General features: G+C 42.1%; 1 protein-coding gene across 1 annotated transcript in view; it reads right to left on the reverse strand.

Annotated features, from left to right (window-relative positions):
• The window catches only part of frmpd3 (FERM and PDZ domain containing 3), a 197,079-nt gene that overhangs the window by 30,010 nt on the left and 141,691 nt on the right, over positions 1–25,378 (reverse strand). The window contains exon 7 of the mRNA XM_048605312.1: positions 2,045–2,180. Within this exon, the coding sequence (XP_048461269.1) occupies positions 2,045–2,180 (136 nt within the window). The remainder of the gene's footprint in view (positions 1–2,044; positions 2,181–25,378) is intronic.

The raw sequence follows: 25,378 nt of genomic DNA on the forward strand, positions 1-25,378 counted from the left end.
ATTCCACCATATTAGATATTTTCCATTTGACCTGTTCAGTGATGTTATTACACACACTGAAGCAGGTGGTATTTGAACCTGAGCCTCCTGGTAGGGACATAACACTGTACCACAAGAGCCCTTTCAATCCTCCTTTCTACTCTTTTAAAATAACAAATGGTTAGACAGGCCCTGATGGAAAAAAAAATAATCACACAGTTGACAGAAACTTCTAAAAAATGAACGGAAACTTATTGAACGAAAATAACAATATCCGTGGTGCTGTTGCACATCATGTGCTTCCTTTCAATGAAGGGCCAAGTGCAGATGTAACTGCAAGCAATCATTCTCTCTATATTTCTTAATTTGGTTTAAATTTCAGCATCTGCTATGGTGGGATGCAAACCCATGTACTCAGAAAAATCAAATGCAGGGTTCTTGTTGAGTAGTCCAGTGATATCACTATCATTTACCAACTCTTTTTCCTAAGAGTTCTGAGATGCTATTACATACCTCTGGAGCAGGTGGGACTTGAACCCAGATGTCTTGGTTTAAGGGTAGGGACACAATCACTTCACCACAAGAGGGCCTACTACTACCTTCCTCATGATTAAGGCAATCAATAATAGTTTCATGGTCACCATCACTGAAACTAACTAAATCCTGTTTTCTATTTTGGGTTAATGGGCATATTTGGTTAACAGTTATAGAAGATGAACCACTAGTAAGTGTTAATGAAAAGAGGTACTTGTCTTACCAAAATGTAGTTTACTGCACGATAGAACAGGTACAATTTAGATTGGCTAATAGGAGATAATAGCTAAGACTATAAAAGATAATGATGACACGTCTGTCACCATTAGGATCTTGAGCTAAAATTCTCTTTTCGCCTCTCAAGAATGTAAGACATCTGGTTAGAGAAGCTTAATGCAGTCTCTAACATTTATATGTTCATCATCATGAATTCTGCTGATTGTTCGTTTGTGTAAGCCCTTCCCTTGCAACTGGTGACAGTATTTTTAAAGCAGTAAAATATATAAAGCTTAAATGCATTTGCCCTCTGGCACTTTTTTTTCTCCTAGGTCCAACAGATTTTCCAATATTGTTACCTTGCCGTGTTTAAGCAATGATGCCACCACTGTCACTGTGTGTACGTGCTTTGGCACCAACCACAACCTCCTAATAGTTGATGTAGAGTGCTTCAGTTAATCCTCCTGATCTAAGTTTTTAAAAAAAAGTTAAAAGCTATGAATAACCGCATTGGTTGCTTATTTAGACATAATAACTAAGACTATCAGGAGACATGGATGACAGATGTTTCCATCGGGATTTTGACCTTGGCTCCTCTTTACCCCTCACAAACTGTATGATATCATCAGATTGGGTGGGGCATAATGTAAACTCCAACATTAACCCTTCAAAAGTCATTAAATATTCCAGAGGAACGGGATTCAGGGCTATTTCACTCTACCACATCTATCTTGTATCATCATTTAACACTGTCACACTTGTACAGTACAAAAATGTCTACAATATAGATCAAAGTCCTTTAAGGATCTATTATTTTGTATGATGTAGTCAACTTGCACTCATAATTTGGGTGACTCGACTGTTTTAGACCTAAACACGTTAATGATCTAATCTTTGCAGACATATTGCATTTATACTGTGGCTGGATCTACTGCTGAGTTGTCAACTGAATCAACTGTTTTCAGCAATCTTGACAAGGAACACGGATGAATGAGTAAACAGCTACAAGTATTGCAAGCCTCTACTGTGGTTGACAAGATGATTTAAGCATTTGCAGTTGTAATTGATGATAACTCAGTCTTATGGAACAATTAAATCAAATAGATAAATAAAGGAGATAAATAAATAAATAAAAATCTCAGTTTGTGTGATTACATTTGAATTTAAGAGGGCAGAGTTTGGATTATTTAGTTTCATTTATTTAAATCATTGTGATAAATAACCACAGAAATCATGCTTATGAAAACTTTATCGGTAGGTGTGACTAGTCTGTAAAGTAACTTCAGTATTGAAACTGTTAATGTACCAACCATACCTGCCTTATTCACTTGTGGTTGAACTTTGGCACTACAGAATATCATCTTCTTTGCATCAATGAATAACCGGTAATAACCTGCTATCAAACAAGCGAAGTTTACAGCTTCTGTTGATTCCATCAGCAACACAATAGGCTGAAAAAGAAAGCGTCAAGATTAACGTTGCAAGTTGTCAACAGCGATTAGGATGGACTTAATAAAAATGGCCATGTTGCCAGCACAGCATTGGAAGGTATTTCAGGCAGCTTCTGAGTGCTGCATGGATAATTGCATTACACCGAGTGATATTGAGTTGTGTTGATCAATAAAGTCTGAGATTTAATTACTGGTTTTGACTGGGTTCAATCAATCCAGAGGTGCGGCAGTAGGATTCCTAAATATTTCTGAATCAACCTCTTCAGAGATGTTATTACACACCTCTGGAGAAGGTGGAACTTGAAACCAAGCATCAATCGAAGTTGTACAATTGATCGCATTGTCAGAGTAAACACGGAAATACACTGGCCATTGTTATTAAAATTGAAGGCTATTGAGTAATAACAAATGCAAAGTGTGTGTGTGTGGGTGGACAATGTATGAGAGTATGCTTAAGCCTGGATGGGTACTGGATATAACTTATCATTTGATTAGCTTGCCAATAGCTATTGACTGTGTTCATACATAACCAATGGCTGCATGGAAGAAGTGTTGAATAGTATGATGAAGAAAAATAGAAGTAAAACATTTTACATGGTGGTGGGCACATATGGCTAATTTTTGATAGGTATATTGAGACCAAGGATCTAAAGATATATATGGAGTTATCTGGGATCTTAGCCGCTTCATCAATATTGATAGATCAAGGAATATGAAAACAGTAGACTGATAAGGACAGATAGTCTGTCAAGTCTATCTCATTCAGCCAGGTTGTAAGATGGCAACATAACTTGTAAAACTCCCCACCTGCCTTCAACCATGTCAGAATGTGCTGCTTTACTGAAAGACTGGTGGCACTCGGGGCTATACCACTCGGGCCACAACAAAAGAATTTGTTTCCACTTCCAGGAAACAAATTGCCAGTTCAAGGGATACAGGCATCCACCACAGAAATATCTTGGCAATTGCTCCTCTATAACTAGATCACAATTGTTCTTTTTTAGTTATTATTTTCTTCAGAGGCCCAACCATAATCCTGACCTGGACTCTGGCCAACATTCATTTCTGCCTTTCAGAAGCCTGGTCGGTGTTCCTGGTTATAAAATGTCACAGATGAAATTCTGATCCAAACAGAGAAAAATTGTTACAGCACAGAAATGAATCATTTAGTCTAACAAGGTCTGTTTATTCTGCAGTAAGTAAAGCGTTCTAATCAGAAGGCATATGGGATATTTGTCTTTATTAGCTGAGGCATAGAGTTTAAGAGAATGGAGGTGATGCTTATACTGTATTAAATGTTGGTTAGTTCACAGCTAGACTATTGTGTGCAGTTCTGGAATCCATGTCATAGGAGGGATGTGTAGCCCTGGAGAGGGTCCATAGGAGATTTGCAAGAATGTTGCCTGGGCTGGAGAGTTTTAGTTATGAAGTGAGATTGAATTGAGGGGGGCAATGAGTGAGATGTATAACTTATGAGGGGCCTAGACAGGGTAGACAGGCAAGAACTTTTCCACTTAGTTGAGGGATCAATGAAAAGAGGCATAGATTTAAAGTAAGGGTCAAGAGGTTTAGAGGGAATGTGGGGAATTGTTTTTTTCAGCCAGAAGGTGGTGGGAATCTGGAATTTGCTGCCTGTAAGGGTGGTAGAGACAGAAACCCCCAAGACAATTATAAAGTATTTAGATGTACACTTGCAATGGGAAGGCATATAGGCTATAGGCCAAGAGCTGGAAAATGGGATTAGAATAGTTAGGTGGTTGTTTTTGACTGGTATAGACTAGATGGGCTGAAGACCCTTTTTTCAGTGCTGTAGCCCTCTGACTCTATGAACAACTTATTGTCTATGTCCTTTCTTCACCTTTTCTTACATCCACCTAACCTGATCTTGAACGATGCTGCCACAGTTCTGGCTGAGCTATAGTGACAGAAAGTCTGTGGAAATTCAGGGACATATAGTTTCTACATCAAACACTCAGTCTGGAATGGAATTCCTATAGCCTTACAATTATTCAACTTGAATAGGCATTAGCCCTTTTGTTTTAATGCAATAAGCATTCAGACAATTGAACTTACGGTCTTTGGACCATAAGACGGAGGAGCAGAAACAGGCCAGTCAGCCATTGAGTCTGCTCCAGCATTTAATGAAATCATTGCTGATCTGATAACCCTCAACTCCATTTTCCTGCTGTTTCCCCATATTCCCTTACTGATTAAACATCTATCTTAGTCTTGATTATACTTAACAACCCAGTCTCCAGAACTCTCTGTGGAATAGAATGCCACTATCCTCTGAAAGAAGAAATTTCTTCTCATTGCTGACTTAAAAGGGCAACCCTTAATTCTGAGATTATTCCCTCTGATCCTAGATTCTCCCACAAGGGAAAACAACATTTCCGCATCTAACCAGTGAAGTCCTGAAGAGTCTTTCATATTTCAATAAGTCTCCTCTCATTCTTTTAAACTCTGAGTACAGGCTCAACCTATTCAATCGCTCTTCATAAGGCAGTCCATATCCAGTATGAGCCCAGCAAACCTGCTCTGGATTGCTTCCAATGCCAGTATATCCTTCCCCTGATAAAGAGCCCAAAACTATTCACAGTATTTCAGCTGTGGTCTGACTAGTACCTTGTATGGTCTTGTTAAGACTTTCCTATTATTATGCACTATTCTGTTTGAAATGAAGGCCAATATTCCATTTACTTTCCCTATTGCCTGCTAAATTTGTCTGCTAGCTGTTTGAGATTTATGTATGAGGACTTACAGATTCCTCCTGCTGTAGCTTTTTGCAGTGTTTTTCCATTCAAATAATATTCTTCCTGCCAAAGTGCATAATCTCACATTTTTCCACATTTATATTCCATCTGCCAAGTTTTATTGTCTCCTTATTTAACCTATTTATATCCATCTGCAGACTCCTTGTGTCAAAGTTACCTCTTGTCTTCCCCCTCTACTTTTGTGTCATCCACAAACTTGACAATAACAAATTCACTTTGCTCATTCAAGTCAATACATTATATTGTAAATAACTGCAGAACAGCACTAACCCCTGTGGCACTCCACTCGATACAGGTTGCTATCTTGAAAATGCTCCCCTTATCCCAACTTTCTGACTTCTATTAGATTACCATATTCTCTATCCATGCTAAAGAGACAGCAAGGGGATTAGCACTGTTGCTTCACAGCACCAGGCACCCGGGTTCATTTTCACCCTCAGGTGAATGTCTGTTTGCACATTCTCCCTGTGTCTACGTTGGTTTCCTCTGGGTGCTCTGGTTTCCTCCGGGTGTCTAAAGATGCGTAGTCTTGGTGGATTTGCATGGTAAATGCAGGGTTATGGGGTCAGGATAGGATGCTCTTCGGAGGGTTGGTGTGGACTTGATGGGCCGAATGACCACCTTCTGCACAGTAGGAATTCTATACTACCTCCAACACCACAGGCTTTTATTTTATTAAGTTGCCTAACATGTGGGACCTTATCAAAAGTCTTCTGAAAATGTAAATATATTACATACATTACTTTTCCTTTATCTAACCTGCTTGTTACTTCCTCAAAAATTCTAATAAATTTGTCAGACATGATTTCCCCTTCAGGAAGCCATGCAGAATATGCTTGATCAAATTTTATACTTCAAAATCCACTGCTGTTACATCCTTAACATTTTTCCAAAACAGTTGTTCAGCTAGCATAATCTGTTGTTTTTTTGTCTCCTTCCCTTTTTAAATAAAAGTATTATATTGGCAGTTTCCCACTCCTCTGGAATTTTTCCAGTACCTAAGGATTGTTGGAAGATTACTACTAGTGCTTAAATTGTCTCTTTAACTACTCCCTTTAATATCTTAGGATGCATCCCAACATGTTCAGGGGACCTATCAGTCTTTAGCCCCATTAGTTTCCTTTGCACTTTTTCTTGAGTGGTATTTATTATATTTATTTCCTCCCCTCCTTTTTCCCTTGATTATTTAATATTTTTGGAATGCTACTAGATGTCTCCTAATGTGAAGACTGATGCAAGCTGTTTATTCAAGTCCTCTGCCATTTTCTGGTTCCCCATTGTTATTTCCCAGCTTTGTTCTCTAAAACACCTACATTAATTTTGGCTTCTCTCTTTCTTTTTATGTATTTAAATAAGCTTTTGCTGTTCTTCTTGACTTTACTTGCAGGTTTGCCCTCAAAGTTTATCTTCTCTGTTTTGTTGGTTGTCTTTTGTTAGTATTTAAAACTTTCCCAACTCTCTGGCTTACTCCTTGTAGTGATTGTAATGAGGTCAGCCAGGTGAACACCATAGAATATGTGTTCCCTGATTGGAGCTGGTAATCTGGTCCAATCAGGGAGCCCTGGCTGACAGATATAAACAGGAGTGTCAGACATCCTGACTTCTGAGAACTCTGAGGGAGCTGGATCAGTGTCAAGGACTTTCCATGTGTAAATAAAGGGTGACTCGGTGATAGGATACTGGCTTCTCTGGAGTTATTTCACTCCTAATATTTGCCACACTGTGTATCTTTTCTTTCAATTTGATGCTTACCTTAAATTCCATGGTTATCCGTAGTTCGCTTATTTCCTTCCTAGAATCCTTTATTCTCACTGGGGTGTACCTTTTCTGTGAATCGTGACTATTTTCTTAAATTTCTCCTATTTTTCCACAACTAAGTTGCTGCTGAACTTCTTTCCCAGTCCACTCCAGCCAGCTCTATCTTCATACCTTTGTAATTACCTTCAGACCTTTGTAACTACCTTCATTTGAGCTTAGCACAATTCTGACCCAAGTTCCTCCCTCTCAAATTGAATGCAAAATTCTACCATGTTATGGCCACTGTTTGTAGGGATCTTTTACTCTGACATAACTTCCTAAATTACACATTACTAGATCCAAAATAGCTTGATCCCTGGTTGGATCCACAAAATTGTTCTTGTAACTTTCCTGAATATAAATTCTTCCCTGTGGCTACTCTGACAAACTGACTAACCCAATTAATATGAAGATTAAAGTCACCCTAAATTCATGGACTGTCCTTTTTACATTCCCTCATTACCTCCTGATTTATATCAATGCTACCAAATAGCCCCTGTTAGGGGGACTGTAGACTACTCCAATTAGTGTCGTCTTCTCCTTGTAATTGCATACATAGATCCAGATGGATTCTACATCTTCGGATGTAAGATCATATTTTGCACTAATACCTATTCCGTCCTGTACTAACTATGCTATCCCACTACCCCCTTCCTTCCTGTATGTCCTTTTGAAAAGTCACTTCGCTTGAATAATTAGTTCCTAGCTTTGATCTCCTTCTAACTATGTCTCCATAATGGCTATTAGTTCATAACCATTTACCTGTAATTGTGTCGTCAGTTAATTTAATTTTCTTTCGAACACTATGTGTAAATGAGTAAAGAGCCTTAATTTTGCCTTTTTACTGTTCCTCCCACTCCCAGCCCTTGTCCTTATTTACTGCAATTTTTCTATGATTGTACATTTTGTTCCTTCCTGAACCACTCCGTGTATCATTATCCAAATAGCTGTCCTGTAATACTGTCTTATCCTCTTACTTTCTCATTCCCTACTAATTAGTTAAAGCCCTCTCAACAGCCCTTGTTATTTTATTCACCATTCTATTGATTTAAGGGGGACAGGGAAATTGTATTGTTCAGGGTATTAGCTTTTCACATATAGCAGAGGTCAATTTTCTTGTCACCACACGTTTGCACTAGGAGCTTTTGGTGGACGTTTACAAGTATAGTTAGGAGCTAGATATTTAGCAGATTGCTGAAGTGATAGATCCAAGACATTTCCATTTCTAATTCAATGTTATGCAGTTTGTAAAAGTCTGGCATTCCACGGAAACTCTTAGAAGCTCTTTTTTTTTGCTCCAAGCTGCTCTTGGTATTGGCTCAGCAATATGCAAAAGGTCAACATTCTGCACAATACAGTCTTCCTTTCCCCTTCCAATACATATTAAATTTTTCTGAAGTTGCCTGAAGGGCTGTAGTACCACAGTAACTCAAAACAGTGACAATGCTACAGTTATCAACAAGGAGGCTTTATAGCATTGCTTGGAAATGCTATTACTGGATTATTACAGTGGATAGAATTTATGACCATTTTAGATATTGGAGAGAGGATGGAACATTACATTTCCATAAATGTATTCCTACAATTGTCTAGATTTAATTTAGTAGACATTTCATTACAAATGTATTTTACTTTAATTTAATGGTACGCTGATTGTCTCCCTGGCAACAGTCTGACATTAAGTCAGCATAGTTGTTTGTTATTACATTTGATCCTGAGATGAGCTTCCTTCTCACATTCATACCATCATAAAGTCTGCCTATTTCACCAAAGTAATGATGTCTGACCTCTCTCATCTCAACTTATAGAATCACAGAATCCCTAGAGTGTGGAAACAGGCCATTCGGCCCAACTAGTCTACACCGCTCCTCCAAACAGCATCCCACCCAGACCCATGCCCCGACCCTTTCCCTGTAACCCGGTGTTTCCCATGTCTAATCCACCTAACTTATACACCCTGGATGCTACGGGCAATTTAGCATGGCCAGTCCATCTAACCTGCACATCTTTGGACTGTGGGAGGAAACAGCAACACCCGAAGGAAACCCATGCAGACACAGGGAGAACATGCAAACTCCACACAGACCGAGGGTGGAATCGAACCCAGGTCCCTGACACTGTGAGGCAGCAGCGCTAACCAGTGAGCCACCGTGCCACCCTAAACATATTTGTCATGACATCTGCTGCTGGAACCCTCATCATTTGTTTCCTCCTAGATGTGACAAGCCCACCACACGCTTGGTTGGTACGCCAAATTCTATCCTTCATATCCTTGAAACATGTAGAACTCTGCTTTCCATGTCTTAATTTGAAACAAGCCCTATCCCCTATCCACTGTGATCATTGACCTACATTAGCTCCTGGTCAAGCTTCTGAAGACATTTAACAGCAGCAATGTGGAATGTGCCGCAGATTGTCGATGCCAGATGCAAGCATTTGACCCCACTATGATCTCGAAGTGTTCCAGTATTTCCCCTCATAGTTTTCAGAAAGTAGTACCGTAACTTTCCTATTTTTATTATTCAAGTTTTAAACTTTTCATAAATTTAGCTGGGGCAGCTATGAAACTCTCTCTACATGTCATAGCGAATACATGTGGTTTATATGGACTTCAGTAAAGCTTTTGACAAGGTTCCACACAAAAGGCTGAAGAAAAAGCTAAGAGCCCACGGGGTCCAAGGGAAGTTGGCAACATGGATCCAAAATTAGTTCATAAATAATGTTCATAAACATAATTGGAAGCCTGTGACCAGCGATGTACCAAAAAGTTTGATGCCAGGACCCTTGCTGTTTGTTATCTTCATTAGTGACTTGGATGTGAATGCAGAAGGTAAAATTAGTAAGTCTGCAGTTAACATAAGAATTGGTAGTGTCATTGATACTGAGGAGGATGATCTGAGGCTACAGTCTGATATTGATCAGCTGGTAAATTGGGCAGAGCAAAGGTTTTTCGAATTTAATCCCAATAAGTACAGGGTGATGTACTTTGTAAGATCTAATAAGGGAAGGATATACACAGTGAATGGTAGGTCCCTAGAGAATACTGAGGAACAAAGGGACCTTGGTGTACAAGTTCATTGAATGTGTTGGTACAGATAGACCGGGTGGTGAAGAAGGCATGTGGGCAGCTTGCCTTCATTGGCCAGGGCGTAGAATATAGCAGCAAGGAAGTCATGTTACCACTTGATAAAACATTGGTTAGACCACAGATGGAATACTATGTGCAGTTCTGATCATCACACTGTCGGAAGAATAGAACGCAGAGGAGATTTACCAGAATATTGCCTGAGATGAAAATCTCTGTTATGAAGAGAGACTGGATAAGCTGCATTTGTTTTCCTTGGAGCAGAGGAGGCTGAGGGGGAATCTGAATGATGATTATGAGAGGCACAGACAGAGCAGATTGTGAGAATCTCTTCCTCATGAGAGATGTGTCTAAGACCAGAGGGCAGAAGTTTGAGGTGAGGAGCAAGTGGTTTAGAGGGAATATGAGAAAGCCATTTTTCACCCAGAGAGTGGCAGAAATATGGAATGTGTTGCCTGAAGGAGTGATGGAGGCAAATACTCTTGCAACATTTGAGAAGTACCTTGATGTGTGCTTAAAATGCCAAGACATAGTAGGCTATGAATCAAGTGCAGATATACGGGGTTAGTGTAGATTGGTGTTTGATGGTTGGTATGGACATGGTGGGCTGAAGGGCCTGTTTCTATGTGTATTACTCCATATTCAAATATAAGTAACCTCTAACAGACAAGAACAAAAGCAAGTTAAAGGTAAAGTTTACGAAAATTACTGATGCTGGTGCCCCAACCTTTTTAGGAGTGCTGGGAGTGGACAAGGGAGTGACGTTATTCTTAATAATTGTCCTGTTTTTATTGGCTAGCAGTATTCAAATGGTTGGTTGACATAGGGTAAGTTACCAGCCCTGGAAATAAGATTTTTCAACAAGCCTTCAGGTACAGGGCCAGTCCTTGTCAGGTGGCAGTGGTTGCTAGGCAGCTGTCTTCTTCAGATGGAAGATAGATCAGAAGTTAGAACACAGAACACAGAACATAGAACAGTACAGCACAGAATAGGCCCTTCGGCCCACCATGGCTGTGCCGATCATGGTGCCACTGTAAACTAATCTACCTGTACATGGTTCATATCCCTTTGTTCCCTGTCTGTTCATGTATCTGCCTAAATGCCTCTTAAACATTGCTAACATATCTTCTTCTAGTATCTGCCCTGGCAGTCTGTTCTAGGCACCTACCACTTTCCTCCCACATCTTTCTTTAATTTTTCCCCTCTCACCTTAAACCTAAGCCTCCTTGTATTCTGAGATAACAAGGTGTAGAGCTGGATGAACACAGCAGGCCAAGCAGCATCAGAGGAGCAGGAAGGCTGACATTTTGGGCCTAGACCCTTCATCAGAAATGGGGGAGGGGAAGGGGGTTCTGAAATAAATAGCGAGAGAGGGGGAGGCAGATAGAAGATGGATAGAGGAGAAGATAGGTGGAGAGGAGACAGACAGGTCAAAGAGGCGGGGATGGAGCCAGTAAAGGTGAGTGTAGGTGGGGAGTTAGGGAGGAGATAGGTCAGTCCGGGGAGGACGGACAGGTCAAGGGGGCGGGATGAGGTTAGTAGGTAGGAAATGGGGTTGGGGCTTGGGGTGGGAGGAGGGGATAGGTGGGAGGAAGGACAGGTTAGGGCGGCGGGGACGAGCTGGGCTGGTTTTGGGATGCGGTAGGGGGAGGGGAGATTTTGAAGCTTGTGAAGTCCACATTGATACCATTGGGCTGCAGGGTTCCCAAGTGTAATATGAGTTGCTGTTCCTGCAACCTTCGGGTAGTATCGTTGTGGCACTGCAGGAGGCCCAGGATGGACATGTCGTCTGAGGAATGGGAGGGGGAGTTGAAATGGTTCGCGACTGGGAGGTGCAGTTGTTTAGTGCGAACCGAGCGTAGGTGTTCTGCAAAGCGGTCCCCAAGCCTCCGCTTGGTTTCCCCGATGTACAGGAGGCCACAACGGGAACAGCGGATACAGTATACCACATTAGCAGATGTGCAGGTGAACATCTGTTTGATGTGGAAAGTCTTCTTGGGGCCTGGGATGGGGGTGAGGGGGGAGGTGTAGGGGCAGGTGTAGCACTTCCTGCGGTTGCAGGGACAAGTGCCGGGTGTGGTGGGGCTGGAGGGGAGTGTGGAGCGGACAAGGGAGTCCCAGAGAGAGTGGTCCCTCCGGAAAGCAGATAAGGGTGGGGAGGGAAAAATGTCTTTGTTGGTGGGGTCGGATTGCAGATGGTGGAAGTGTCGGAGGGTGATGCGTTGGATCCGGAGGTTGGTGGGGTGGTACGTGAGGATGAAGGGGATTCTGTTTTGGTTGTTATTGCGGGGAGGGGGTGTGAGGGATGAGTTGCGGGAAATGCGGGAGATACGGTCGAGGGCGTTCTCAACCACTGAGAGTGGGAAGTTGTGGTCCTTGAAAAATGAGGACATCTGAGATGTACGGGAGTGGAATGCCTCATCCTGGGAGCAGATGCGGCGGAGGCGAAGAAATTGGGAATCGGGGATGGCATTTTTGCAGGAAGGTGGGTGGGAGGAGGTGTATTCTAGGTAGCTGTGGGAGTCGGTGGGCTTGAAATGGATATCAGTTTCCAGGTGGTTGCCCGAGATGGAGACAGAGAGGTCCAGGAAGGAGAGAGAGGTATTGGAGATGGTCCAGGTGAACTTAAGGTTGGGATGGAAGGTGTTGGTGAAGTGGATGAACTGTTCGAGCTCCTCGTGGGAGCACGAGGCAGCGCCGATACAGTCATCAATGTAACGGAGGAAGAGGTGGGGTTTAGGGCCAGTGTAGGTACGGAAGACGGATTGTTCCACATAACCTACGAAGAGGCAGGCATAGCTTGAGCCCATGCGGGTACCCATGGCCACCCCCGTTGTCTGTAGGAAGTGGGAGGAATTGAAAGAGAAGTTGTTTAGTGTGAGGACGAGTTCGGCTAAGCGGATGAGGGTGTCAGAGGACTGGTTGGGCCTGTGGGACAGGAAGAAGCAGAGGGCCTTTAGGCCATCTGTATGGGGAATGCAGGTGTATAGGGACTGGACGTCTATGGTAAAGATGAGGTGTTGGGGACCGGGGAATTGGAAGTTCTGGAGGAGGTGGAGGGCGTGGGTGGTGTCACGGACGTAGGTAGGAAGTTCCTGGACCAAGGGGGAGAAAATGGAGTCGAGATAGGTGGAGGTAAGTTCGGTGGGGCAGTAGCAGGCGGAGACAATGGGTTGACCAGGGTAGTCAGGTTTGTGGATTTTGGGAAGGAGATAGAAGCAGGCGGTGCGGGGTTGGGGAACGATGAGGTTGGAGGCTGTGGGTGGAAGGTCACCTGAGGTGATGAGGTTGTGGATGGTTTGGGAGATGATGGTTTGGTGGTCGGGGGTGGGGTCATGATCAAGGGGGCGGTAGGAGGAGGTGTTGGAGAGTTGGCGCCTGGCCTCGGCGATGTAGAGGTCAGTGCGCCATACTACAACTGCGCCTCCCTTGTCCGCGGGTTTTATGGTGACGTTGGGATTGGAGCGGAGGGAGCGGAGGGCTGCACGTTCTGCGGGGGAGAGGTAAAAGAGGTAGAAGAAGGGTCTAGGCCTGAAATGTCAGCCTTCCTGCTCCTCTGATGCTGCTTGGCCTGCTGTGTTCATCCAGCTCTACACCTTGTTATCTCAGATTCTCCAGCATCTGCAGTTCCTGCTATCTCCTTGTATTCTACTTTCTGCTCTGGGCAAAAGACTCAAACGATCCACCCATCCATGCCTCTCTTAATTTTATATACTTCTATCAAGTTTCCCCTCAGCCTCCGATACTCAAGTGAAAACAATCCAAGTTTGTCCAATCTCTCCTCAAGGCTCGTACACTCCAATCCAGGCAACATCCTGGTAAACCTCTTCTGCACTTTCTCCAAAGCCTGGATTCCCGTCCTATAGTGTGGCAACCAGATCTGCACACGATACTCCAAATGTGGCCTAACGAAAGTTTAAACAGCTGCAACATGACCTTCCAATTTTTATTCTCAATATCCCATATTGAGATATACATTGGTGTGCTCATCTAGGATTTGCACACTGACAAGGGTGACATTAGTATGCAGGGAGGTGCCATGATAATTGCTACCATCACTGTGGTCAGCATTGTTCTTGCACAGGGTCATAATCTTTGAACTCAAGCATGCCATATGCCTTATCGACTTGTGTTGCCACTTTTGGAAGCTTTGGATTTGGACTCCAAGATCCCTTTGTATATCAATGCTCCTAATAAGTCCTGCTATTTACTGTATACTTTCACCTTGCGTTTGATTTCGCAAAATGCATCACCCCACACTTGTCCAGATTAGTATGCCATGACTGTTGTTACAATCACTGTGGTCAGCATGGTTCTTGCACGGGGTCATAATCTTTGACTGATACATACATATCCTTGGGCAGATACACCTCCTGCTCGTGAAAGACAAGTTGTGCAGATACAGCAGAAGCACCAGTTTGTTAAGTTTGGTGAGATTAGCCAGTATAACATCAGCATTTGGAGTTCTACCCATGACAATGATAAGTAAACTGTCTGTGGTGTCTTGAATTTCCTCAGTGACTGGATCTGCCCTAGCTAACATACAACTCAAGGAAGTGTTCCATTCAGCTTTCTAAATGTTTATTGAAATCAGTGATGACCTCCCCTGCCTTTGCTCACCAACACATTCCTTGTGTTGAAGGACATCTCAATATGTTGGCCAAGTCGTAACCAGTAATTATTGGTACACTACCTAATTGAGTCTTAGACTTTATTTTGAGGGCTTTTAGTAAATTTGAATCTTCTCATTTATAGTTAATAATAGTGAATTGTTTGGTTTCAATGACAGCTTCCATCACCAATGGGCAATGATGGTGCTTCTCACCAACTGGACCAGCACCTAACACTGTTCTTTATGCCAACTGAGTTTGGATCATCACTCATAATTGCTATCCCTCATGCTGTGTTAATGCTGCACAATGAAACTGAAACATTAGGCTTGAGTAATCAGCATTTTTTTGCTCTTGCTTCCCAAGTGTTAAGAGTACGCCATTGTAGATGGTGTTATAATGTTCCATCTCACTTTAGCATGTTGTGTGGAATGTCAGGCAGTGTGAGTACAATTGAGCCGTGGAACTGCTGGTTTTTATCTGGGTAGGCAGTTTATCTGATATTGATATGAGGGCAGAATTTCTGCCTTGAATTAAAAAAAATGTCAAGTGTTGTATCCTCATTCTAATGCATGCCAAATAGTGATCTGTATCAATCAGTGCTGTTGTAGCTACAACTGTTGAGAGTGCTGTTCAGAGAGTCACATTTGGTGTTGATCATATCCAGTTAGTGACATTGCTCAGATCTTAGATGTTACCTGGACTCCTTACAGCATTGTTTGTTCTGAAAGAAGGTGTTAGTTACACAAAGCTCGTGGTAGCAGCAAAGCTCGAGTAATCTCTACTTATTCTCATTTATCTTTTCCTGGCAGGAGGGTCATTCCTCATAGCCTGTGACTTCCCTTCTGATGAAATCCCTTAGTAGATAAAGATGTTCTGAGTTATTTGATAGCCGTGTAAAGCTAATCTTAGAACTGTCCTTTCAATGTCATAATGCAGCACAGCATTGGAACATAGACATTCGTGAGGGTCTTAGTCCCAGTTTAACTTGAGAGGTGAATGGCCAGAATATATTCTGCATCATTTATGTTAGGATCTATCATCAAGACTAGTGAGTTCCTTACAGTGAAACCTACACACTGCTTACTTGTTTCTACTGAATTCTCCACTTTGCCAAATGAACAATTTTATAAGGGTATGGGCAATGTGGGCTATGGTGAGATTTGTGGCAAAATCAGATGAGAGTCTGGCAAGATTTATCTTGGCATCAAGAGTACCTCGCTGCATCTTTTATCGTTTTGCCGAGTGATGAAGTATGTCTTTTGTAGGCAGCAGCAAATTGCCAATTAAGGGATGGTTATCGATCCTTCAATGCCTTATTCATAGCACAACTCACCTCATTAAAATTCTGCTTCTTATCTTAACAAATGCACTGAACAAGATAGATGTTGAGAAATCTTGACATGGAGGTATGAGCAGGGAACTGGAGTCTTCAGCCTGTTGCTGGCTGAGACTAGCCTCCATGTTGCTAATCACCAAACAGCATCTCAGGGCAAGATCCATGGCCATGAGTCACCATCATCCCTCATCCACAGACATTGGCTTCCAACATTTGCCAAACCCTCACAACCATCAAGGCACACTTCTGATCCATTCGCATACGGTTCAACATGCATTGTACAGTGCATTGTCAACTAGCATTGAAAGGATACTGTAAGGACATTTGCACGCAGAAGGGCACCCAGCTCACAAATTGGACCATGTAGCATCTCTGTGCTGCTCACCTGCTCTCTTAGTACGCACCAGCATGTTTGCACCATCATGTCTTACTTTGTCTTATCTGCTGTGCCAATTAGCACAGTCATACAACTAGGCAGCTTGCCTTTCTGGTAGCAGTCCTCAGTCAAAGGGGTATACATCCTGCTGTATGGCAGTGTGTTATGTCAACCTCACACCAATTCCATTTGCCAGCGGCTTACCTGGCAAAAACACTAAATGTTCAGCAAGCTGTCATATCTCAAATCCATAGAGGGAGTAGTTCTCGCCAAAGTCCATTGAGGTATCCATCAGTCAGGGTAGGTCAAGGGCAACCTCAGATTCCAGTCCAGGGGATTGATCACAGTCAGGCATCCAACTGGAGTGTTCTTATGAGTTCAAGATTGGCATCTCTTCCCTTTTATTTTATTGATTTGCCTGGTGTGATAATTCTGTTCACTTGCTGAACAGTGACTCTAAGTTCTAAGCATCCAATGGATGTGGCACACTCAGACTTTGAGGAGGCGTTTCATAAAGTTCCCCTCAAGAAGCTAGTTAGAAAAATAAAAGCACTTGGATAGAATGTAATATACTGGCACGGATTGATAATAAGCTAACTGACAGAAAACAGAACAGGAATAAATAGGTCATTCTCGTATTGACAGACTACAACTAGTGAAGTTCAGTAGTGGGCTCCAATTATATTTAGGCTATATATATATTTGGAATATATACTATATATATGTATAAATATATATATATGATTTGAAGTTGGGGACTAGATGTAATGTTTTCAAATTTGTGAATGATACAAAACTAATTAGTGATGTGTGTTGTGAAGAAAATGTAAATTGGCTTCAGGCAGATTTAGACAGGTTGGTGAATAGGCAAGAACATGGCAAATGGAATATAACAGGAAACAATGTAAGATCATCCACTTTATTCGGAGAGTAGATCTGCAGAATAGTTCTTAAATGTTGAGATGTTGAAAGTGTAGATATTCAAAAAGACATAGGCGTCCTTATCGATAAGACACCAAAAGCTAATATGTAGATGCAGCAACCTATTTGGAAGATTAAGGGAATGTTAGCCTTTATTGCTAGAGGATTTGAGAACAGGAGTAGTGAAGTTTTGCTTCAAGTGTACAAGTTAGATTGCAACTGGAGAAATGTGTGCAGGTTTTGTCTTCTTATCCCTGGAAATATTACGATAGAAGGTTGACTAGACTTGTTCCAGGATGGCAAGTCTGTCCTATCAAGAGAGATTGGGCAAACTGGGGCTGTAATCTCTGGTGTATTGAAGAATGAGAAGTGATCTTATTGAAATTTATAATATACTTAAAGGGATAGACAGGCATTTGTAGGCAAGATGGTTCATCTGGTTGGGGAGTGCAGAACAAAGGAGCACAGTTTAAAAATAAGGGAATGTCACTTATGCCTGAGATGGGGAAAATTTTTACTCAGACAGCCATGAATCTTTGGAATTCTCTATAACAGACGGCTGTGGAAGTTCAGCCTTTGAGTATGTTTAAGGGAGATTTCTGATCACTAGATGTGTCTGGGTTTTTGGGGATGGGTTGGGTAAAAGGCATTGAAGTATTCGATTAGTCATGATCTATTGTTGGTGGGGAAGGGTCAAAGGGCTGAATTGCCTACTCTTGTTCCTAAGAGTGACTGCTATTTTCTTCCTTTGTGTTGTATGTAAGAAGTGTGCAGTGGAGCTGAAAATGGCTGTAACCACATCCTGAGTGTGCAGGGTAAGTATTTCACTCTGTGAGGGAAGGATTTCACTTTCAAGCAGCATTATACAGGTACTCTAAAAGTACAGAAGAAGGACAACTGCAAGCACTACATGCTCTTCGAACCTTTGGCATTAACTTGCTGTGTAGACTGCAAATCCTGTCCGAAAGCACTTTTGGCCACATCACGCAGCATCAGGAATCAGCCCCACTGTCGGCTATGATTTACAAGGAAAGCTTTGCAACCTGGAAACATTCATCCTATTTGGAATAGTTGCAAGGACCTTCCAAGTTCCTATATTATGCACATGGTGCAGCAGTTGCTCACGTCATAACACCTTGGACCATAAAACGTTAGGTTGTGCTATGAATGATTAGGCAGGACAAATATTCACTCATACACCTGATGATGAAAAGTAAACATTTATTGATGAATGTGTGAATGTATTTGTGATTCACCCGTGCCACTGGTGTGCCCTCAGAATGTTGTCTTCTTTCTTTTCCTCACTTGGTGTCTCAGTGTAGTCTCCGGGTCCATAACTGGGCAGATGGAGATGCCCTACAATGGAACTTGTCGGCTTTGGAGTTTTGGCCAGATGACCCCAAATATATTTGTATCTAAGGAGCCCAGACATGCTCAGCAGTGGGTGCTCTTGACTTTAATCTAGCAAATGTATTCCCCGCTCCCGCACCATGCCCCGCTGCCCCCCCTCCCCCCCCCCCACCCCCCAGCCCCCTGAAGTGTCAGAATCTGAGCTGGTTGGAGTTGGCTGGGGTGGGGTGCAAGAGGTTCGCCAGTGCTTTCTCTTAGGCATCTTTGTTTTCTCCTTCAGAGGTGGAGGAGAAGATGCCTTGCATTGCTAGCCTCCCTGGCCATTGACACTAATAATTTTTTAAATGTGGTGGTAATGGGAGAGTAATACAACAATGGACAATGTTTCTTACTTAGTTGACCAGATACGCAGGTTTTGATGTCTTCATCAGAGTGGACCTAGTCCTCACCAGTCAGGGCCAGGATCATCTCCTCATAGAGGGCATGGCATCAAATGTTGGGCACCCCACCACTGGCCTTGGCTCTCTTCACCCTAAAATGGGCAATTTCTCCTGGAATGAGGCCAAAGGAGGGATTGAGTGAGATTAGCTGGCAATGCTGTTAGTGCTGGTTCAGGTGGGGGAAAGGTGAGGTTTCCTGAAAATGTAGTCTGAACAGAGGCCATGCAAGATTAATAAGGCGAGAGGTTGGAGAACGAGAGAGAGAAGTTGTTAGATGCAATAGTGACAGTTGTAGACCAGGGACTTTGTGGAAAGATGACCGCAGTGGCTAAAATAGAGTGAGTGTGAGATAGAAAATGTTGGCACTTACCCTTGTGGAGCAGAGAAGGTCCATTGACTTTCTTCCCATATTGCTGGGCATTTCACCGAAATGTGGAGATAGCACTGATTCGGATGGCAACTTTGACCCAAGCTGGCAAGGTCTGCATGCTGTGGCTTCATAAGCTGGTCCCAGGGAAAGAGGACTACCCTCCTTCGTGTTATTCCGTCCACTAGAATTTCCAGGTCCCTGACTGCAAAGCACGGTGCCAATGTCTGCTGATGTGCCATGTCTGGGGCAAATTACTTGAAGTATGTAGGGCAACTGCAGTGCTGACTACAGACTACAGACTGCCAGTGCTTGATCGAGTGCATACCTGCTGGTGCCAGGAATCTCAGGAGATGTTCTGGCAGTTACAAGTGCTTCCAAGAATAGTATGATGGGTGCCATGGAGGCATGGTACGTAGGTAATGAAGCGGGTTTGGCATGAAAGCATGGGAAAACTTGCTAGGCCTCATGGAGATGGGGCAGCACGGCGGCTCAGTGGTTAGCACTGCAGCCTCACAGCACCAGGGACCTGGGTTCGATCCCACCCTCGGGTGACTGTCTGTGTGGAGTTTGCACATTCTCCCCATGTCTGCATGGGTTTCCTCTGGGTGCTCTGGTTTCCTCCCACAGTCCAAAGATGTGCAGACTAGGTGGATTGGCCATGCTAAATTGGCAATAGTATCCAGGGATGTGTAGATTAGGTGGGTTACAGGGGGGTGGGGCTGGGTGGAATGCTCTGAGGGTCGGTGTGGTCTTGTTGGGACAAAGGGCCTGCTTCCACACTGTAGGGATTCCATGATCTATGAGACAAACCCTGTATGAAACTAGCCAAAAATGACACCACTGAGGTTCAGTAAGATTCAAACCAAAGTCACACAACCATTCGGGAGAAAAGAAGTCTCCTGAAAGCACGCCTCCTAATTTTAAATTAGCATCCCCTAGGTCAGGACAGATCCACTGGAGGAAACATCACTTCCATGTCCACATTCTTAAGGCCATTCAGCATATATACACTTCAATCAATTCACTTCTCACTCTTGTAAAGACCAGTTGAAACAAGTCTAAAGAATAGGTTGCCAATAACTTTCTTGATTACGTGGCATGCCTGCATATTAGTGTTTTGTAGCTCTTGCACCTAAACGTCTAAATCCCTCTGCACCTCTGCAGTTTGTTTTTCCATTTAAACAATACAATGCCTTTCTTTATTTTCCTGGCAAAGTGAGCAACTTCACATATTCACACATCAGATTTTTGCTGACTCGCTGACTCATATCAATTACCTTGAATGTTTCTTAACTATGCAGCCATAATCTCTTCTAACACCTTTCACCGACAGGCTAACTGCCCTATAGTTTCCTGTTTTCTGCCTCCCTCTCTAACATTAAACATTCACCATGAGTTGCAGATGTGCTTCATGAGTGCCAGACCATGTCTACATGCTACATGATCTGTACATAGCAGGTCTGGCGACCAAACCACCTCTACGTCTGTCTGAAGATTGAGTCTGGGGCTGCAAAGTGCCCAGTTTCCTATGTCACCACTTTCCTATGTCACCAGTAGGAGGCACATCTGAGGAGTTACCAATGACGAGGCTGTGCACTGAACAGGACAGACTTACAGATTTGGCTACCTTTTTCATGTTGCAGCTAGCCGGTGGTGTGGGCTAAAAATAAGAAGCAAAGTAGCACATGATAGTGGGATGCATGTTAACTCTCCTCACCCACAGTGTGCATGGATCAAACAGTCCAGTTGAAGAACTTCATTACATTAAAGATGGTATATAGACATATATTGTTGTTCATGATTGTTCTGAAAAACCTATTGACCACGTCAATTCTAGTACAAAGTTTTGCTGAGTTTAAAACCAATAATTCAGCAAGAGTTGGGTAAGATAGCAATGGAACCATCAATTGAATGCTGGTTTTGTATTGTTGACATCAGAATTTATGACAAAATTATTTCTCAATATCATGAGTTAAATGTACAATTAAATGTTTACATTTTTTTCACGGGATGTGGTGTCACTGCTTGTTAGGAAATTTCAAAGGGCCATTAAAATTCAATCACATCAAACGTATGAAAATTTCTCTTTGCCCTGTCATTCTATACTTACTGAATACATTACTTTTGAAATGTTGTCAGAGTTTCCAAAGACACATAGAAGTGTAATAATTACATAGATAACAAATTGCAAAGCCATGGAAGCATTGAAATATAAGGCTGAGAACTTACATAACAGTCATTGGAGATTGAAAATATGTCAAATATCAAAGGGATAATGGGTGATGCAAATTTGATGCAGAATAATACATTGGTGTTAGATGAGCTGAAGTATATATAAAGGAGAGAGGTTAGGAGGTGAGCCAGGAGAATAGTGCAATATGCGCACATAGAACTGACATATGCAGTTATCAGGGTTTGAGCATGTTTGGGAATGCTGAGATAGGACCAGAGATGGATCGTACTATGGAAATGAATCAAGGTAGCTCTTATGTGAATATAAAGCTGCAAGCTGACTCTGTGTCACATAGAATAATGGGGTTCAATCTGAGATAGTGGCTGGTGAAGAGATTAAGAATCTGTGGAAAGTATATGCAATTTGTCGTGGCAGCTCAAAGCAGTATCTTTGTTCTTTCCATTATTTAACTGCAGAAAATTGTGACTGTTCCAAGACTGGGAGTCAGACAAAGAATCTGTTGTCAGAATTTGACAACAGCAATGGATTTGGTTGAACTATTACATTTTTGAAAGTACATTCTGTATACATTCTGTAGCTGAAAAACTCTCAGGTCTGTGGAAGCTAAGAATTTTAGCCACAACCTGTGGTTTTATACTAGACTTGAGACTTACCCTCAATGCATAATACATAGACTGTAAGACCATAAGATATAGAAGCAGAATTAGTCCATTGAACCCATTGAGTCTGCTCCACCAATCAATCATGGCTGATATGTTTTTCAAACCATTCTCCTGCCTTCTCCCCTTGATTCCATTACTAATCAAGAATCTATCTATCTCTGTCTTGAGGACATTCAATGACTTCTGTGACAGTGAGTTCCACAGATGAACTACTTTGTGGCTGAAGAAATTCCTCCTCTTCTCAGTTCTAAAAGATCATCCCTTAACTCTGCGGCTGTGCCCTTGGGTCCTGGTCTTTCCTACTAGTAGAAACATTTTCTCCAAGTCTATTCTATCCAGTAATCTGTAAGTCTCAAAGAGAAACCCTCTCATCTTTCTAAATTCCATTGAGTACAGACCCAGAGTCCTCAACTGCCTCCTGACATGACAAACCCTTCATCTCTGGGATCATTCTTGTAAACCTCCTCTGGAACCCCTCCAACGCCAGCACATCCTTACTTAGATATGGTAACCAAAACTGCTCACAATATTCCAAATGTGGTCTGACCAGAGTCTTATACAGCCTGAGCAGTATATCTCTGCTCCTTTATTTTAGTCTTCTTGAAATGGATGCTAATATTCAGATTTCCAAAGCCTTTCCTCCTTTAGAAAATAGTCTATTCCTCTACTCTTCCTGCCAAAATGCATAACGTCACACTTGCCCACATTGTATTCCATCTGCTAATTCTTTTGCCCACTCTCCTAGCCTGTCCAAGTCCTCCTGCAGGCTCTGGCTTCCTCAACACTACCTGTCCCTTCACCTAACTATGTGTCCTCTACAAACTTCGCAACAATGCTCTCAGTTTCTTTGTCCAGGTTGTTAGTGTATAATGTGAACAGTTTTGGTGCCAAAACTGATCCCTGCAGCATTCCATTAGTCACCAGTTGTCATCCTGAAAAATACTCCTTTATCTCTGCTTTCTTCCTTCTGCCAGTCAGCCAATCCTCTGTCAGTACCAGTACCTTGCCCCTAACACCATGGGCTCTTATTTAGCAGCCTCTTGTGCGGCACCTTGTCAAAGACCTTCTGGAATTCCAAATAGATCATATCTACTGGCTCTCCTATGTCTAATTTGCTCATTACCTCCTCGAAGAATTCTAACAGATTTGTCAGGCATGACCTCCCCTTGACAAAGCTGTCCTGACTCAGCCCTATTTTACTACGTACTTCCAGACACTCCACAATCTCATCCTTAATAACGGACTGTAAGAAATTACAATGACCGAGATCTGACTAACAGGCCTGTAATTTCCTGTCTTCTGCGCCCCTCACTTCCTAAATAGGTGGTAATTTTACAGTCTTCTGGGACCCTCTCTGACTCCAGTAATTCCTGAAAGATCACCACTGATGCCTCTACAATCCCAGTGGTCCGGATGATTTATCGACCTTCAGACCCTTCAGCTTCCCCAGCCCCTTCTCCTTAGTGATGGCAGCTACACTCACTTCTGTCCTGACCCTCTTGAAGTTCTAGTATGTTCCTTCTGTCTTCCACATGAACACTGATGCAAAGTACCTGTTCAATTCCCCTGTCTTTTTTTTTGTTCCCCACGACTATTTCTCCAGCTTCATTTTCCAGCTGTCCAATATTCACTCTTGCCTCTCTGTTACCTTTTACATATCTAAAAAAGCTCTTGAAATCTTGTTAGCTACTAGCTTACTTACATATGCCATCTTCTCACTCCAGAATTGCCTTTTTCGTTATCCTGTGCTGATTTTTAAAGACTTCCCAATTCTCTGGCTTCCCACTAAGCTTCACCACATTGCATGATTTTTCTTATGCTTTTATGCTGTCCCTGACTTCTCTTGTGAGCCATAGTTGTCTCAACCTCCACTTAGCATGTGTCCTTTTCCTTCTGATTAGTTTGTGCTGTGCCTCCCAAGTTACCCCAGGAAGACAGGGAAAGTTCCTGCATCAATGATCACCTGTTTATTATGCCTGTGCTCAGCTTATTAAGGTCTCAAAAGAAAATTAATTTGGTTTCAGCACTTGAATCACGAGAGTTGAATTCCTATTTACACTGAATTTAGGCCTATCTGCCCTATTGGTCCCTGTTTATTAAAAGAGATTATACATTTTGATTCAATAATTTCTCTAGAATTATCTCATACTGTTTTTGCATTTAGGCATTGCAGATATTCACATAAGCCCCCCATCTACATCCTGCAGTTCTGATAAAATATCACAATCTAAAATAGTAACTGTTCCTTTCTCCAGACATGCTGAGTATATCACCACTTTCTATTTTATTGTATTCTGAAGGTGTTTGTCAAAGAAACTATAATTGATGTTAGACTAAATAAGAACAATGCATATCTTACCAACTATTCTTTCTCAGGAGAATGAGAGGCAATGGAGGCTATGACCTGGTTTAGCTATTCAAAATGATTGTGATTAGGTGTACAATCTCACCTTCAAAGGGCAATCATCGAGGAATGAAAGAAAGAACAAACCCAGTGACGGAAGATGACCAGCCACCTTCTGTGAGACTGTAAACTTGCAGCAAGCAGGTATCATATTTTGTCCACAGAACTGTTATTTTTTCTTCGTCATATTTCAAGAATGATAGCAATATAAGAAAATTTGAAATAAGTACAAGTGGGGTCATAAAAGATCTTGAGTCTGTTGTGTCATTTAATAAGATCACAGTTCATCCTCTATCTCAACTCCACTGCTTCACCTGGTTCCCATTTCCCTAAATGCATCTAGTAACAGAAGCACAGTAGAAATGCATTAACACAGCAGCAATACAGAATACTAGGATATGGGAATATTTGTAATTTGGAAAGTATAAGAATAAATGTTCTGAATGCACACCACCAAGTTTACAATGAAATGCATTTGGTATACTTTTAAAGGCAATATTGCAAAATTGAGCACAGTAAAAACAGCATTTAAAATTAGGCAAAAGTGTATCTTGGCAACATTTCTGAACCATATGAATTTCTTTCTCATCTACTCCCAGGGAACACTGCAGAATAGTGTTTACTCTTTTTGATAACTACATCTACACTGCTTTAGTAGTCTTTGTGTTGCCCTTCAGAGATGTGTGTTTTTGTCTTAAGTACATTCTTTTCTGCACCTTTTGCTGCAGGACATCCAAACCTACTTCCTAAGAGATTGTTAATTGTCACATTTATATTGCTGCAGGCATTTTCCCTTTAAAAAATACACCTATATGCTGATGACAGTCATTTATAAATTATGATTGCTGAGAGTTCAGTGGTATTTGCAAAAAAAAA

This window comes from Rhincodon typus, chromosome 14 (assembly GCF_021869965.1).
Source record: "Rhincodon typus isolate 14 chromosome 14, sRhiTyp1.1, whole genome shotgun sequence".
In the NCBI taxonomy this organism is placed as follows: Eukaryota; Metazoa; Chordata; class Chondrichthyes; order Orectolobiformes; family Rhincodontidae; genus Rhincodon; species Rhincodon typus.